Genomic DNA, 18,922 nt, shown 5'->3' with positions numbered 1-18,922 from the left:
AGCTGCTTCCTTTGGGTACACCTTCTCCTGTTTAGTAACTCAGAGCCCTCCTTTATGCCGTAATTCTCTCCCTGAGAAGAACTTTACCTCCTTTATTCTCATACACACCCTAGATAGGCTCCCATAGACATTAAGATGCACATATTGTGAATCCTGCTGCTGTTCTCAGTTCTGGAGAAATGTGGAGGGCAGGGACTTGAGTCAGGGGTGAGTCTGGGACACTTAATTTTGTGGAAGGTTTTCGAGTCCTTGTTGTATTTGTGAACTACTTTCTGCCACTTTCACATGTTTTGAGCTTCTCTTTTTAATGGATATTCTAAAAATGGAAGAGGATTTCCAAATGGCCTTGTCTGAGGACATTGGCATTGCCCGGCACAATCGAGCGAGGATTTAACAATAATGTAGTCACATACATTTCTTTCTGATCTACTCATGCACTGTAGATGTATACAGAGGATAGAAAAGCCAAGCAGAAGCGTTTTTTATTTGGTTGCATCAGACATTGAAGTCTTCTGTTCAGAAGATACAAGCATGTGTGTAGACATTTTCTCAAACAATGACAGTGTGCATGTGGTGCTGCCTTCATGGCATAAGACAAAATCTACATCTAGAGGTAAAGCAATATTAATATAGATAAAAACAAATCTAATATATTAATATCATATTTCTGACATATTTAATTTTTTTATGAAACCTCAATTAATCTGTCAACAACATCATGTTCCACATTAACTTGTGGGAAACCAAGCAATTCTGGGATAACAGTGACAACCTAGTTTTTTATGCATTGGTAATAAACAGTGCTCCTGAATTAAACTGCTCTTCCGCTTAAGTAGAATATGGTTTACTTTGCAACCCATGCTGATCAGTTTTGTCTTGATTGTTCTAGTCCACCAGCTAGACCAGCAACAGACTAGCATTTACCAGCAGAAACCAGTCTGGTTTCCAAAACTCTCCATTGAACCAAAAGACAAACCAGTACCCGTTCTCATCGATCTGCGTATTAATAACACAGCGTTTGTTATTTATACTTAATTGACAAAAATGGGTTTGACAAACAACTTTAACAATTATAAACTATGTTTGGCCTGTTTGTTTAGTTAACTTAGTTAAGCATTATACATACACAGGTTAAATGTGTATCAGGCATGACCTGCTGTATCTATTAATTCGTAGTGCGGGTCCTGTGGTCCTCAGTGGAGGAGAGCCGGGCCCCTTCTGCACTCCTCTGCTGGGATTAGGCATGTTGAAAAGAGCTCTTTGTGCTGGCCGGCGCTGGAATGCCTGTTGAGCTCCGAGTCTTTAGGAAACAAACAGTCAAAGTCAACGGAACATTTGAGCAAGTACCTGTTGGAATATTGTGTTCACTGTGAGCCCCTGCCCTGTGAAGCCCCCTCTACACGGAGGAGCAGAGAGAGAGTGACTCAATAGCAAGGTCCGAGCCAGGAAGATATTAGTCAGGCTTTCCTTGCGCCACTGATGCATTATTTCACCAAAAAAGAACATGCTTCAAAAGACTTAACATTTTAAAAGGTTTTGTGTGGGATTATGAAGCAAACCCTTCATAGATACATTTGCTAGATGTAGATGCAGAGTGTTTTACCTCACGTGAACCTTTCCTTGCACATTGGGGCAGTGTTGATCAACAAAATTACAAAATCAATATGCATTTTAAGCTTACAAAAGTTTCATCATGCAGGTCACTTGAAGGACCCAAATGGTTTGTTATTTGTAAGCACGTTTCTTTTTGTGGTAGAAATGATCTGACATTCTGAGATGCGTTCTACAGGAAACACCGTGACAGGAAGTACTCCACAATCTCTTGTGGTCCTCCTCGTATACCATCCTGTTTGTTTGTCACGTTTCCTCTGCACTGTAGGGAAAGTCTGCAAGTGTGATCTCCCCAATGGCCACTTTTAATGTTGATGTTGATATTGTTGGTGTTGGTATGATTGGCATTTGTGGCAGTATTCTGTAAAGGACTAATAAAAAGCTAGATATTTTTATATTAATAAATAAATAATGATTTATACAGCATTGTAGTCATCAGTCACCACATTTTAAATGTATAACTACATATAAACTATATTAGTAATAGAAACTGTAGATCACTGGGGTTGAAAAATGATTGAAAATCAAATGTTTACTATTTTCATAATATTAATAATAATAATTAAATAATAATTGTATTTTTTAACAATTGATCTAAAAAGTTTAGTTGTTATTAACTACATTTTGGGTTAAACAACACACACAAAAAATTGAGTAAATTTTAAAGCTGTGAAATTAATGAAATATACTGAGTGAATGTAAATTGAGTTAAATCAAGTAAATGTGAATTAAAAACTAAGTAAATCTGAGGATCTGGTGTAGTCTAGTTTTTTGTAGTGAGTATTCCCTCCCACTCACCTGTCCCAGATCAACAACCCATGAGAACCACCACACTCACAAATGCATAGAATATAGCTCCATAATCAAGAACATTCTGAAAGATTTATTGCAAGCAATATTTCAATAGCCAATGACACCTGGGCTGACTTGCTGGTTTTGGTAATCATAGTCTCTAAACCAATTAAGAGTCACATTTAGCCCTAGAATATATGGTATATGTAAACAATCCCTAAAGCACAGGTTTTATCAGCTGGCAATTTTCAATGCATATTTGTGAAAACCAAGCTGGCCAGTAGTTCTCATCTCTTATCATCTTAAACAATGATATACATTGTATAAGTGTTTTCTCACTTTCTCCCTCATTTATTGATTCACCACGCAAACTAACGTTTGTGAAGTTGGCTAGTTAGATACAATTTAATATGCCAACAATCCCCTTACAGTTACGTTAAATATATCAAATATGCTAATTTAATAAATAATACGCAGTGGTTTTAAAGTGGGGTTGAGTTATCAGCATAAAGTATAATACACTGGCGACCCCGCGGACAGCGTAGCACCTCGTCAGCCTTATTTCCTGAAACACTGGCTACAGCGTCACCACGAATCGGCAGTTTCTTCAATACACAAAAATATTTTAGTTTTAATGTTTGTCTATCATGATTTCCTTTTGTTGCATATCTCCCGCTTGATGTGACAGAAAAGCCAGTAATAATAATATTATTTATTCCTCTTATTGTTCCTATCAATAGCAGTAAAAATGTAATAATGCAAACTTTTGAAAGAGTAGGTCTATCAAAATCAGAATAGCTTTATTCCCAAGTGTGCTTGCACACACAAGGCATTTTCTTGGGAGTTGGAAGCTTCTAGTACAGACATTTAACATAATGACAATACAATATAAAAAGATTCACCGTATAAAAGATTTAAAAAAATGCATGTATAAAACAAAGGCTATTTGTTAAGCAGACAATCAGTGTTTATTAATTAATTCTGTTTTACTATTTTGTTATTTTATTTCAGTATGTGTATTTCTTTGTTGTTTTTGAAACACTTTTTTTTAAACAGAGCCGCACGCTGCAAGGTTCACATTATACATGGTAGAAACATAAATAATATTTGTACATTTTACAGAAATTAACTGTTGGATTTTTTGTCATTTTTATAAATCCCATTGATAAAACACTTCAATTATTTTAAAAGATTTAATTAAGCTAATACAGCTTTTTATCTTTGGGATATTTACTAAGCCACATTTTTTAGATGTAGGTCAGTTTAATGTGGTTTAGCAGGTTTTTTTAAGACAAGCTACAAACCATATCGTTCCAAAACACAGCCATACCAGTATAAACTGGATTTTATACCAGGCCTCCTCTACCCCTAGTAACCCTTTTATCAACCGTATCACCAGTTGTCAACTATACATCTCTGTTTTACTCTTGGATTCTTGAAGCAGAAGGTTATAAAGTTCACTGACATTGACATGAGTATGCACACTGAAGCCTTTGATGGTGTTCTGGTGACCTTTATCCATGTGTCTTCAGGTAGTCTGCCAGTTATTAGCTTGAGACCAAACTCTTTTCTTCTTCATGGGTGATGAGGAGATTGGCATGCCAGAGGTTCAGATTAGATGATTGGGCAAAATAATTTAGAAAGGCCATTTAGGATTACGTGGATGATTGTTTTTAGAAGTTGTGGTTTGCTATATTTTAAATAGCACTTTCAGAAAGTTTTAGAAATGTCTGCTTTTCAAAATTCAATTAGTGTGTTTAGAAATAAACGTTATGTAATTTCCAAGTCTTAATTAAAATGCGCAGGAGAAGTGCTGCCCACACAATTCTATTCTTAGTCAAATTCATTTACATACATTTATGCATTTGTTAGACACTTTCATCCAAAGCGACTTGCATTGCATCGTATTAAACAATTGTTTCTGACTATGTGCAATCCCCTTGGATTGAACCTATGACCTCGGCATTGCTAGTGCCATACTCCACTGAGCCACAGGAAAGCATATTCCAGAGCTTAATGCCAATTTTCACATTCCTCAAGTTTGTAAAATTTTAGTGGCAAGTTCTTAAAATAGAAGAAGCCACTTCCATCACAGAGTCTAACCGTAGCCATAATCATACACTAACAGAAATGACAGGATTCCTTATCTGCCCCTCAATTTCCTGTCTACACTGCGACACGCATGTGGGGACTGATCCTGCACACGTGTGTTTTCTCTGAAGACGAGCATCTCTGGATATGAAACAAAGGGAATGTGATCTCAGATGTTGTGCAAAAGGAATTCAGTGACGGCAAACAGCTGATAAGAATTCAGCCAAGCATTTCTATATTGCTGCAAGCTTTATGAAACTGGCAACACATGGAGACGAGTTATTTAGCCTTATAGTATGTGTGCTGCCTATGCATTTTTTCAACGTTTAAAAGGATGAATTAATGTTTCAATTAACATCTGCTTTAAGATGATTTATTTGAACAGTTTAGCCAAAAATGACAATTCTGTCTTTATTTATTTTTATTGACTATCAGAGTAGGAAAAAATCCTAAGGGCTATTTGTTCTGTTGAACAAAAAAGATGATATTTGAAGAATGTAGGAAAGCATACAGTTCTGGGTGACTTCTGATTTTATTTTGTCCTACTGTAAGCTAGTTAATAGTGTTCATCAGAACAAAGAAATTTATACATATTTGGAACATCTCGAGCGTCAATGAAGACTGAATTTTATCTTGGGGGAACTGTCCCTTTAATAACAATGGTTGACTGGAAAAATGTGATGATTTTTGGGCCCCCTGTGTATTTCTATAGACTCTGTTTTATGTTGTCTTGAATCAGCATGAATGCATACTCGGTGCATACTGACATTTCGAAACACTACATGACTTCATTGCTGACTCCATTTATTTTACACGCTTTCCTCTTTTTCTAACCAACCAAAGATGGAAGTGCTGAGTGATGAACACAAAAGAGAAAGCAGGTAACAGCTCTGTATTTGTGTGTTATGGAGAAAACATCAGATCGTGATGCTCACCACCAGGTGGAAGTCTCCGAGCAAGTAGCTGGCAGAAGAAGATAACCAGCTAGTAGGGAAAAGAACGCCCATCATCTCCCCCTTCTCTCTCTGTATGTTTCCACCAAACAGAAATTCCACTGATGAATAATCCACAGCGCCTGAAGGCAGGAACCAGAAAGCTGTTATTAGCCTTCAGCAGGAAAGGACTCGCTTAAAGTGTCTTCACCACATTTCCTTACTCTCTTATAAACTAATTATGATTTTCGGCTCCTTCAGCGTTTCCCGAGCACACAGAAAATCAATTTAGAAGAAAATCCTTTAAACAAGCACCAGCAGTAGATAGTAAATCATAGCGGGAATGTTTCATGTTTGCTGAAGCCTCTACATTCCAAAAGTGCCATCACATCGCTATTCAGAGGTTTATCAGACAGGAATTCATGACCTCCTTCCAGCACACAAGACTCTCTGTAGAGGCACATATCTTTGGAGGATACTCTGTTGAGGATAACGTTTAACTTTTTTAATATTTCAATGAATTAGTATCTTAGCTTTTAAAAAATTCACCTTAGTCCAAATTACAATAAGGAACCCTTGTCCCTTTAAAACCATCCAAAATTCTCACATTTGCTCAAGATCTCCATGAGTATGAACGAATGATAATATACACTGTTATATGTGGGCTACGGTTTAGAGAGTGTGAGCGACCATCCCTTCAGCCGACCGCATCTCTCCATCTTTTTCCACTGCGCTCTTTGAGCAGGGTGCGCCGATGAGCATCCACTGTGTCTCCCGTTTGCGAGGGAAAGTCTGAGCATGCCAAAGAGTGAACAATACCAGCCTTTGTCCTCCTGTCGGAAAAGTATGGTGTCCAATGTTGTTGGGTCTGGAAACAGAAACAGACTCAAAAAATCTGAATCAGATACTAAAAATGAGAAATAATTCATTGCTACTCAGATTGTGCGAAATGAGCTTTGATGAGTTAAGCGGCATGTGGCAATAACAGAGTTTTGGAATCTGCTCAAACCAAAGCTCAATCTGTCTGATCTTCTGTCTGTTTGGATTTGATAGTCATTCTTTGTGTGTATCCCAGATGTCCTACATACAGTTCCATTATTACTTATTATGGCACATGAGTTCAGTTTACTTTAACTTATTAGACTTCCTCTCTTGTCGCTTTTCAACTTTCCTTTTGCTTTTCTTCTCTTCTTTATAAAGCTACATCCTTTTTGACCAGCCCACCGACATCTGTTATCAGAGGTGTAGCCAACAGGCAGGAATGCAGAGTTAAGCTCAGAGCGGCATGTACAGACAGGTCTGCTTTGTTGTGAATGGGAGCAGGTATCCTTTCTGCTCCAAATAAAGACGTGAGGGGGCTCAAGGAAAGACACAGAAAATAACACGGTTACATTTCAAGGCAGCTTGATTTGCTAATGCGTAGATAGCACCTTTATTTTATGATCAGAAATGGAGGCATTGTGTCTGTTGGACAACTGGCAAAAGGTACATTAGTGAATCTATGTTTTTCATGTCTATCACATAAAAAATAGCTTTTTTCTATTCTATTCTCTATTCATTCTTTATTCTAGATGGCATAGTAAATATTTAAAGGATTTGGATGTATAAGCAACTTATTTTGTGGTCTTTTGTCTTTGTTTTTGGTGGTTCATGACATGCATGACTCTCAATAGTGAGATTTGAGTGACATTTAATTTAAATGATTTATCATCACAGAGTAATTTAAGTTCTCCCCTCCAGGAAAAGTGTTTTTGTATCTCACAACAAAAGTGCTACCATCCTCGCATTATGCAGTTAATTCCTTTTGAACACAATCCAGTTTCTAGAGGTGTGTGTGTTGAATTTATGATATGAAAATGTTGCTTAAAACTAAAATATAAATAGTGATTAACCATGGTCATGGCAAAATATTTTTTGCTTTAATTCAATTTAATAAAATACATAATCATCCAAAATGAGTTTTATTAGTTACAAAAACCAATCATTTATGGTCAGTAGTTAAAGGGACAGTTAACCCAAAAATAATAATTCTGTCATCATTTACTCACTCTTGAGTAATTCATCAAAACATCTTCAGAACAGACAAATGAAATTTACAAAGAAAATGTTCATAGTATGACAATCAATGATGACCAAGAACAAGAAGGATTCTTCCAAATATCTTTCTCTGTGTTCATCACGACAATGGAATGTATGCAGATCTGGAACAACTCTAGGGTGAATAAATAATGACATAATTGTCGTTTTTGGGTGAACTGTTCATTTAAGATTTAAAATGGTAAATAATAGTAAGTTCACAGCCAATTTCATTGTTTTGAAAAATTAAACGTAACACATTTCTTTCAGTATACAGGTAAATTCAAAAATAGCCATTTTGCTCGGGATGAAAGATAGGGCGGTGAGTGAGAACAGGAATGTTGGAGCAGAAAGGTCTATGTGTGTGTCAGCAGACTGAAGCTAGAGTTAGATTGTGGTAGGGAATCTGGCCAATGGGTTAAATCCACGTTATCTGTTTGCAAATGCCATTTCTGTGAGTACACACTCTATTCAGAAGGCCAGTGAGTCAGCTGTGGATGCAGACGGGGGAATGCCAGAGGCTGAATGTCTCCCACTCGCACCATTGTGTGTAGATTCTTGACTGGCTTAGTTGTTATCTACAGGACAGGACATCAGTCAGCAACAAATATACACACTTACGTAAAAGTCTGTAGAGAGGCCTCAAAATATATTGCCTCAGTTATACAATGCTTAAATACGTAAGAATGTAATTTAGTTAATTTTGATAAGATTTTAACGTTTTAATAAATCAACAATTTTATAGGGCCACGGTAAATGATCAAACTGTGAAACAAATATGTCTGATATCTTTGTCGTGTTATATTGTTTATAAAATTTCCTTAAATTTGTGTTTGTTTCTCACAGGACCCTCATGTCCCAGAGCGAGTAAGGGACGACACATTGGTCATGGATAGCCTGAACCGAAACTTTACCGGTGGGATCAAATCTCACCAGGTGCTCCAGGTGAAAGATTTACGCTTTTTTCAATTCACGCCATTTACAGTTTGTATGACAGTAAGATATTATTTCCCAGTTTTGTGCAACACAGCATCTATTGACTTTTTTAAGTCGTTGTGAAATGAGGTGATTTTCAAAGTGTGAAACATGCCCGAAGGACATCATTACCATCATCACATCCTGATCTAAACTGTCTACTACATCTCTCTCCCTCTTCTAATGGGGGTAACCTATAGGAGGGCATGTTGATGTTCCCTCACTCGAATCCTATAAGGGTTGCCTTAACCCATTAGACTAATTGCATCCTTCTAATCTTGTTTAAGCCGTCAGGAATATTTTAAACCCAGCAATATACTACAGCCCCGAGGAGGTAATATTGTCTTTAGTAGATGTTTGGAGATGTGGACTGCTTGGCAATTATCTGCAGAGCTGTATGTTAAAAATACAGTAAAAAAAGACGTATACAAAATTATATCCAGTGCACATTTACAGTACTGTTATGAATGTGCCTTGAGCCAAGAAATCTAATCAAAATAAATTGATGGATTCAGCTTATTTTGCTTGAAAAGATGATGTCATCACATGATCGGGGAAGTCTCCCCCTCCCTGTCATTACCAGTCGCACTGTTGCCATGACAACTTTCCCCTACTGAGCTTTCACGTTTTCACGGAGGTCTACGCTCAAGATGAGGGAAGACACTATTCTCACCAGGGTGCAATTGATTTGCGAGATGAAGACTCACTTGCTAAGCAGACTAGCAGTTTGGAACCTCGCATTAATGTTAAAGTGATAGTTCATCCAAAAATGAAAATTCTGTCATCATTTTACTCACCCTCTTATCATTTCAAGCCTGTATGTCTTTCTTTCTTTCTTCCGCAAAATAGAAAAGAAGATATCTTGAAGAAAGTTGGTAACCGAACAGCACTGGCCCCCATTCTCTTCTATTGTGGACACAAAATCAATGCAAGTGAATGGGTGCCAGTTAAACCACTTCAAAATATCTTCTTTTGTGTTCTGTCAAAGAAAGAAAGTTATACGGGGTTGAAGTGACAAGAGGGTGAGTAACTGTGACAGAATTTTTGGGTCCACTATAACTTTAAATGATTGTGGCCAGTTTAAGATGCTGTAAGAGCTGACGCTAAACATTTGAATGTACTCATCACCAGTTTTAAGGCAAAAAGTAACATTAACATTTAAAGGGTACGTTTTGGTTTCTTAGGGCACTCCACTGGATTTGATCGAGACTGGGAAAGTGCTCAAAGTCCAGGCAGAGCGCCCCCATTTAGTCAGTCTGGGAAGTGGCCGTCTCAGCACAGCCATCACACTGTTGCCCTTGCCCGAAGGTAAGACACTACACAGTGGACTTAAAGGCATGCAATGGTCTTTAATTATTTGCAATACATGTATTGCACACATTTAGAATTGTTTATTATGAGGTAATCATTTGTGGAAGAAACACAATTATTATAAATACAAATGGTATCAACGCATACTCAGACACGCTCGGACCTTAAAAGCACCCTGCCCCAAATAAATAATCCTCAACCACACCCGCCAGCCCAATCTCAACCTACTTACTTTCTTTGACAATGACCAGCCATTTAAAGTTGTGTCTCCTTTACAAATGACTGTCTGTCTCACAATTCTCCGGAGACACATTCAAATTTCCTTACAGTAAAAAGGACTTTCATTTCAGTTAAACTATGCCTTTTAATTCACAAGCAGCTTAGTTGAAGAATGACTGTGGATGAGTGTTTCATACTGATACGTCTGTGTGAAAATGGGTATAATGTATTTAATGTTTCAGTCGTTTGGCAATGTAAAGATTATTTTACCCTGCCATAAAAGCCTTTTGAATCTTAAATCTCTATTCGTTTACGAGCTCTTCTCAGGGGTTCTGTTTTTTTATCTTGAGCTTGATACAGATAAGTGTAGATGGGGAAGATGGAATAGGGGGTGAGGAATGTGATTCTTACAGTGTGTCTACACCGGACGAGGTGCGTTGTCACGCCGCATCCAGTGTGGACAAGATGTAAAATTATAATGGCTTCTAATGCATTCTATTGTCTTTTGTCGTGCCATGCTGCGTCAGATGTAGACACAGTGTTATAGACAAAGAGCAAGTCGACAACAATGGATAATGTTATAAACATCCAAATGAAAATGAAAGAAAATACCTGCTGGTGGTTCTGAAAAGATTTTATAACTGTAGTCTATACAGTATGGGGAAACAAATACAATCTCTCCTTTCCGAAAGTGTGCATTGCTGTACACCTAATGGCGGAATACACTACAAGTTTTAAAAAACCTGAAGAGATGTTTTTAAAACCTAGACATCATACACTTGCAGACTTTTTGAATGTTTAAGATAGAAACACACAAACGGATAAAATCTGCAGACTGGCACAGACTCTCTGCAGCAAGTCTGGACTGAAAATCTGGGCAAAATCTGATCAAATGTCTTGTAGTGTATTTTAGCCTTAACGTAACAACACACTTTTGATTTAAATGGCTTTGCTTTACTGAGCCGACAAATTTTACGACCTGAAACTTCAATCGAGACTTCGTGTTTGGCAAATAATCTCAAATTTGTAACATCCTGTGGGGGTTGTTTGTCTAGGCAAGACCACTATGGGTCATGGAGCTATGGACATCAACATCCAGGGCCCAGGGATCGCAGCTCAACATTGCTTTATAGAGAACAAGGCTGGAATCATTACCCTCCAACCCTGTGGAAACCAGTGTAGCATTGACGGACTTCCTGTCAGCAAGCCTGTTCGCCTGTCTCAAGGTACAGAACCCTTATGACATTTGTTAACCAAGCGATTGCTGTTTCTATTGTGGCTTTTATTTATTCTCATTGGTAAAATAATTAAGGCCTCCTCGTTTGCCTTTGTCTGCGATTGGTTCATGTTCAATTCAAACAGAGCCAGATGTTTTCTCCACATTTTTATAACAGGATGATAGCTAATTTAAAAGATTCCCTATATGATCAGCATCAACCACACCAAAGTACACACATGATCTATACGCGTATAATCAGTTTGCTATCTCCATGAAGAATACTCAATTTACACAAAATAAAAGAAAGTACTATCCTCTTTTGTTGTCTTTGTCCTAGTGAAGAATTTGACTAAACAGGTTGGGGGAGGGGTGTGTTTAGGGTAATCTTCATTGTGTGAGCTTCACCATTGCTAAATTATTTTCTTAAAATATTAATTGCAATAATGAGAATAAACGGCTAGTTCAATGTGACGTTTTTTTATTATTATTTGTCAACATTACAATCATAAAAGCGCAATGACATGTGGAAAGAATTTTAAACGTAACAGTTGACACCGAAACCCTACTTGCCCCCCTGACACGCTGAGATTGGAGGCTCTGACTCAGGGGTGAGCGATTACACCTCCTCCTTAACATCCCCTATCTGAGGGAAATGAGTCGCACCACTGAGGGAGAGACAGCTGTTCAACTTTACCACCCATCACTAAAGAGCGCGTGCAGCCAGGGGTTCGATCTTAATACTACAGTGAGTCGGATACAATACAACACATCTGGGTCTCAATCTTTCAATGGACTGGATTACATTTCTGTGACTGGAGATCGATTGTAGCGGAATTCCCGGACATTAAGTGCAGTGGACACCTATTGTTAGTTTTTTAACGTGTATGATTTGATAAAAAATGAGATGAAGTATGGGAACAAATTGACGGATATTTAAAGAACAAAGGATTTAAGGTTACCGGGACAAACCGAATCTGTCGGCGTTCGCTTCGCTTCAGTTGCCGATATACAAAACACGTGCTCTCCCATTTAAAGGGGCCGATACAATGTTACCTGCGGATGAGACGGTGATCATTTGCATTTGAAAGTAAGTGAACGAGGACGGGGTCAACACTCTTCTTACTTTTTTCAACGTTAAACGCAGATCACATCGTAATTTAAAATAAAACGCAAGAAAGACATTTTCTTTTCTGTTGGTTTGGCGAACGCGTTCAGCGTTGTATAAAAACGTTATTCAAATGTAAATGTAAACATTCAGATTATTTGCATAGTAATAATGGCGCTTGTATTCAAATGAGATCTGTAAAGGCAACATCGTTGCTGACAGCAGGTCTTAATATGTAGGTCTATGTAGCTACAGATGAGGTCATCTATAGTGGAGGTCCTTATGGAAGTTAGTAACAACTTTAGTTTCATTATATATGTCATGATACAATTTTAATGACTGAAACATGATTTAAAATGCGTTATATAGAGATATACATGCAGACAGGGAAAGAGATCCAAATTGTGTCTGCATACGAAGACAATAAAATAACATAAATATACATTTACCGTATTATATGTATACACAGGGAGAATAACCCAACATTCACATCTTGCAGACTTTCTCCTCCATGTTGGCAGGGCTATGGGTGTGGGTATAATGTTACACTTCTATTCCTGGTCAATGTGACCCAAGAGTGCTGCTAATCCTGTTTCTATGCAGCCCTTCCTCATTCTCCACACACTGTTTGCTCAGTCTGACTATCCACACAGGGCTTTTATTTGTCTAAAATGTATACCGAGAACCGCTGCTGGAATAGCTGATAAAGAGATAAGGTGTTTTTTCTTTTTCTGCTTCAAGTGCGCCTGCCACCATGTTTATACTTAACCTACACTTAACAGTGTGTAGGGTCACTGCCGAACTGAATTTAGATTCCGAAGTGGAGACATGAGTTAACACTTTGATGCACCATTTCTTTGGAAGCTTCATACTCGATAAGTAATTTCAGTTAGGCATTAACTACATCACTTTACAACCCAGTTTATGTAATAATGTTTTGCATTCAGACTAATTTTTCAAGTCCTTTTTTATCCCATAGTGAAAAGAAACTAAGACAGGTTTCAAAAGATATCATCGTCAGCAAATGATGACATAATTTTCATTTTTGGCTAAACTAAACCTTCAAGCAGCATCTGTGAGCCGCAGGGTTAAGGTTAGAATGAATGACTGTCTTGCTTTAGTTTCTTGACCTTTCCAAGTGCAGTAAAACTTGAAACCATGGCAACCGTTGCACATTCCTTTTGGCATCTCTTTGTCCTGACATCTTCTTTCCCCTGTTCACATCTCTGAGTTTTTAGTTGGAATCCTTCAGGACCCATGACTCACCATACTCGGTGTACTGCCAACTACTGAGATCTAAAGAATAATGTCATCATTTATTGCAGTGGGTTTGGCAGAAGTTCAGTGGTCTTCTTACTACAAGCGTTTGAGAGAGATCTGTAGTGCTCTTTATGTATAGTTTTGATGATAAATTAAGTGACTAATTCTTCCAAAAAATGTCCAAACATTAGCCAAACATATAATCACTTTTTTCGTCAAGGTTGAAATGAAAAACTGACTGTACACAGACAGGCCCTTCCTCTATCTCTGAGTCATTGGTGTCTCCTTAGGTAAGAATTTGAACCATTGCCATTATTTCTGTTCTTTGGAAAGGTCACTTGGATTTTGGTTCATGTGTGAGCAGATTTAGAAAGAATGTAGTTGAATGCATATGGCTGCAAAACAAGTCTAGTGTGTTACCTTTGAGGCTGTATTGCTAAAAAACATCTTTCAAAAAAAATATGTAACAGAACACAGATTTTAGTCCGGTCAGTTGACTCTGTTTCAACCAAAACGCTATCACATAGAAACAAATGATTCATGGCTTTTACATAACCTAAAAAAGTCACCTTCATATAAACTCAGGAAAGATAGCCATAAGTGTAAGCGAATCTATTGAGTCTTTAAATAAAATATGGCCTTTAGGTTCTTAAAGACCCTAGAGGTCTTAACATATTAATGTTTAGTTCATATTATATTTCATCCTCTCTCATTTTTCAGCCTCCTTAAATAGTCATGCTATGCCCTTCAGTTCAAAATCACCTGAGAACTAACAAGTGAAGTACTTTGGCACTGTTACACATGCACTTTCGTTAATGAGTTTGGCTTCTCAAAGTGCGGTTACGGCTGTTTTAGCGAAACGGTTCATCAGTGAACGGTGGGGAATCAATCTTACTGATTAATGTTGGTGAGACGGCCCTTGCATGAAGAACAGCCACTTCCCGCTGGTCTCCCCAGACTCACGCCTCTCTGCATATGTCATTTACCGATGAGGCCTGTCTTCTTGAAAATGGCCTCATGAATTTGATTATACAATGGCTCTTAGTCATGGTTCAATGTGAATGTCATCTATGACAAGGAGAGGTTATTTGGTGGCTTTGCAACTAATTTGCTACTAATTTCAGCAGATAATAACATAGTTATTATTATTTTTATCATTTTTCAAGCAGAGTGTTAAGAGTGTGAATCTTTTAGACGTGATATTAAGTGGTGTGGGTTCTTTTAATTGGGGAAAAATTGAGATAAACGCTTGATCACACATTCATACTCGGCCTATCAGGCTGAAATATTATATTGTAACATCTCCTTGACTGGTACCAAAAATATCTGTTAACTGTATCCATAATGTCTGGCATGAAGTAGCTGTCTATAAACAGCCTACGATTTTATTTGTAGCTTAGCTTATCACTTTATATATACGAATAGTGCAGATCACAGCTTTTACCATCTTGTCACCATGTTGTAGCACCATCATCATGATTTTGTTCTTATGTACAAGATTTAGTGGCATAATACAGGGAATATTTTACATAAAATTCTGGACACGTTGTTGGAACATTTTTGTGTTGCTAACATCAGCGATCATTCATAAAAGGCCTTGATGTATGAAGTATGATGGTAGGAGCAGAGGGTGGACAAATAGATGCCCGCCCACCCCAGCAGGTGTGATTCTAGGCTCATATATTTTCCCTCGTGTCTCGTAGTGTTGTCTGCGGTGCTAGATCACCCTCCACTTTACAACATAAATCTGCTTCCAAGCGATTCACTTAGCATTGTGGGTAAATTCATCAACCTCTATGGCTGTGACCTAACAGAGGAATAGTAATGGCCTTTTGTAGGTAATATGGTGCTGATATGTCAAAATTTTTAAGCAGTATTTACCTTATAAATTATGTATATACCACATCATCCTAAGATTTGTTTTGCAACACATCTTCATGCTATAGAAATTTCTGACCTTTTAATATCACTGTTCTAATAGTCAGTTGATAATTTTCCATGCCAGGACTGTTATTCAGAGCCATTCTTTAAAGAAACACAGATATTTGATTTTCCTTCATGAAACAACAATATTTAAATTTACTGGAAAATGCAATGCAATATACTAAATCATATATTTTTATATATTCAAAGTCAAACCAGTATGTTTTCAGGGTATGTAAAGCAGCAATTCCTTATGTATTATTCAATATATTGTAATATAGTACCAATTAGTATTATTCATTCTATAAATCAAATATATACGTATTACATTATTTGATATACTGACAGTTGATAGCATAATTGTATATTTGTTGACATTAAAACATCAATTACCCACTCAAAGATAAAACTTACATACAATATACACATAAGTAACAAAATAACTGCACCGATGATTTCTCTTACCAACACACATGTAACAATACAGTAATAATTGTCACCAACCATGATCATACTCCTGTATCGTGGTATTTACATGGTGCTCCGTATTACTAAAAGAACACCTTTGTGCCACTTAGATGCATGCTAAAAACATCATGCCACTGTAATGGCACCATGTTAACTGTGATAATATCTTCTTGGTGCAGTTTTTGTGCTTACCTGTTAGCTGTTATCTGCAGGTTTATCAAGTGTATTGACAGAACTGGATGTCTGCTGTTGAACTGAAATTTGTCACTAAGCTCTGCTGGGAATGGGAACTTCACGCTTTGCTGGTTTACCTCATGGATGATCTTTGAAGCTCCGCTGTGAACATGCAGGGTTCCCCTTGAAGAAATGTATGATTTACCAAACCGTGTTTTTCGGGGATAATGTCTCGGTTTTCTTTTACAGCTTTGCAGGTTGTATGCACCCACAAGCAAGGATAAACCACACAGCAGAATCAGTGCTTCTTAACATTTAGCAATTTCTTGTTTGAGTTTTTCTTGGACTAAGTGCATGATGCTTGTAAGACAATGCTGAACGGCAGTAGTGTCGCCTTTGGGTTTGTAATTTGAAACGGGAGTGTTGGAAGGGTGGAAGGGTGTTGTCTAATATTGATTCATACCCTGTACAAATCTTGAAGGCTCACAAAAAAATACATATCTAGGAATTGGGAAACAACACCTGGCTCTGTTATTTCCAATAAAATGATTTATTGTTGAGTATGTAAACAGCTCTGTTTTTAAATTAAAAACACTAGTATCTATTTTTGTTTGACACGTTTGCTTTGTGCTTAATTCATTGTTTTGATTTCCTTGGTCTGTTTTGATCTATGACTTTGAAAGTGCTAGCAGAGCATGTTAAGACTCGAAGGATTCTGTAGACAAATTGTTTTATAAAAACAAACAGTCTTTGTTCAAACGTTCTTTTCAGTATCAGATTTAAAGAAAACATGCTTGAGTCTTGATATTTGAGAATAGCAGCAAAGTACACAGTTTACTTGAGCGGTTCAGAGTTTTCGGTGCAGGCTTTTATGTGCTTTAATCGTACCTGGTTCTGTCACAACCTGAAGGATAATCAAATGTTCTGCCTCCTGTCCGGAACAAAAGGGCATATGGCACTCGGTATTCATCACACATCTGCTTGAGCTGGAAAGGTTTCCATGAGACCTTTACTTACCTTGAATAAATACGGTGTGATGGACTAGATTATTTTAGGCCTATTTATATAGTGGGAGTCCATTTATTTAGATATTTTAGTGTTAATTTAAAGGGGATTATCATCATCATGTCATTCCAAATAATGTAATCTTGATTTTTCTTTGGTGTTAAATGAATTTTCTCCTGAGTGACGTAAAGCACCAACTATATCACTTCTGTCAAAAATAAAAGAAGCTGATTTTAAAAACAAACATTTATTTATACATAGACATAAATATAGTAGTAGTAGTAGTAGTCAGAATTAACAATGACCAGTTTTGATTTCACATTAGCTACACGAGAGTCTGGCTTGTCTATTTTTTTCCCCTCACTCAGCGAGCCATGAGTCTGAGGCAACAGCACAGTGTGAGATGTTCCTGCCTCTTCATGTAAAACGAGGGCAAACATTCCTTTCCCCTAAACTGTACCTCTCTCACACTGCAGTATTACAATCCTCTGCAACATTGAAGAATCCTGGGAAAGATCATTTGAAAGTCTTTTTTCAAGCAGTGGGGAACTATTCCTATTATGTGTAGCATTTTATATTTGATCCACCATTTTCAGCTTTAGTAACCAGGCTATTGTTTTGGTTTGCATGCAGGCTGTATGCTGTGTTTCGGCCAGTCCGCCTTCTTCCGCTTCAATCACCCCGAGGAGGCTTTCCGAATGAAAAGCATGATGCCTGAAGGAGGACAGACAGGCAGTGTGAAAAACCAGGCCCTCACAGGTAATGCAATATCCCACAGGAGAACACACCACCAATGTGCATGAATTATCTAACGCTTACCTCAGCACACAGGAGTGGCAGCATCCACAAAGACTGTGTTGTGTGTAGAACGTCATTTGTGTGGAAGACATGTTCCTGGAAAGGTTCAGTGTATTTTTTATGTTGTGATTTGATACACATATTGAGATCTCTGGCATATTTATGTATGCCACTTTCCATAAGAACACTTTGGTTAACTGAATATATAAACTATATTTTGGTTACATTAATACATTTATTTAAATTTAGAGTAGTACTTTAAAGTGATTGTTCACACAAAAATGAAAATTCTGTTATCATTTAGTCTACTCAGCCGTTTGTCGTATCAAACCTACATCACTTTTTGACACAGAACACAAAAGAAGATTTTTTTGAGGAATGTTGGTAACTGTTTGATTACCCGATTACCATGAACTTTCTTCAAAATATCTTATTTTGTGTTCTGCAGAAGAAAGAAAGTCAGGAAAGAACCAATGCAAATCTACAAGAATAAGAAGTGATATCTATGCCTTCTTTTAAAAGAAGAAATTGAGTCAGATTTGTTCCTAGAGGGTGTAGTCACATGGTTGAATGGTGTGGTTTGTTTCAGTAGCAGAGAAGGTGCTTTACAGGTGCGGCTGGGCATGAATGCATTTCCGTTCAAACCGTTAGCAACACAAGCCTGCCTGGGTCCTGTTTTGCACCATGCAACTTTTATGAGGAGCTCATTCCTGTTGACTAAGCACTCTACATATTCCATTGGAGCCAATGTTTTAAAAGATATTTACAACTTGCATTGAGTAGTTTTTTTCTGACTTTTCCTGTTGTGTGACAGAAACAGACAAATTTAGCACGTAAACACAGCTGGTGTAATGCGTTTCCTAAATTTGGAAGACTTTATTTTTGTTTACGGTATTACTTTTGCATTCCCTTTCAGGATTTAATTGTAATGTCAAAATGACAGTGTATTTAGAGAAAGTATGA

General features: G+C 37.4%; 1 protein-coding gene and 1 long non-coding RNA gene across 6 annotated transcripts in view; one reads left to right on the top strand and one right to left on the bottom strand.

Moving 5' to 3' along the window:
• Positions 1–18,922, top strand: part of phldb1b (pleckstrin homology-like domain, family B, member 1b) — a 56,098-nt gene that overhangs the window by 4,498 nt on the left and 32,678 nt on the right. For 2 of the 4 annotated variants that reach the window (XM_056756589.1, XM_056756591.1), the window contains exons 2-5: positions 8,349–8,447; positions 9,662–9,785; positions 11,063–11,233; positions 17,795–17,920. In XM_056756589.1, coding sequence (XP_056612567.1) covers positions 8,349–8,447; positions 9,662–9,785; positions 11,063–11,233; positions 17,795–17,920 — 520 coding nt within the window. Of the gene's footprint in view, positions 1–6,764; positions 6,912–8,348; positions 8,448–9,661; positions 9,786–11,062; positions 11,234–11,892; positions 12,314–17,794; positions 17,921–18,922 lie in introns of those variants that run through there. The other 2 variants (XM_056756588.1, XM_056756592.1) reach the window with 2 other exon arrangements.
• LOC130428498 (uncharacterized) lies at positions 467–12,880 on the bottom strand. 2 transcript variants are annotated; one of them, XR_008907477.1, is made up of 4 exons: positions 12,781–12,880; positions 6,117–6,294; positions 5,430–5,569; positions 467–1,300 (listed from the first exon to the last, which is right to left on the bottom strand). It is a non-coding gene; the product is annotated as an uncharacterized LOC130428498 (long non-coding RNA). The 2 variants fall into 2 exon arrangements; XR_008907476.1 differs by having other exon boundaries at positions 5,430–6,294.

The sequence above is a fragment of the Triplophysa dalaica genome, chromosome 9, assembly GCF_015846415.1.
Source record: "Triplophysa dalaica isolate WHDGS20190420 chromosome 9, ASM1584641v1, whole genome shotgun sequence".
NCBI classification, from domain to species: domain Eukaryota; kingdom Metazoa; phylum Chordata; class Actinopteri; order Cypriniformes; family Nemacheilidae; genus Triplophysa; species Triplophysa dalaica.
Note: the sequence above shows the minus strand (reverse complement) of the source record. Positions and strands in the feature narration are given on the sequence as shown.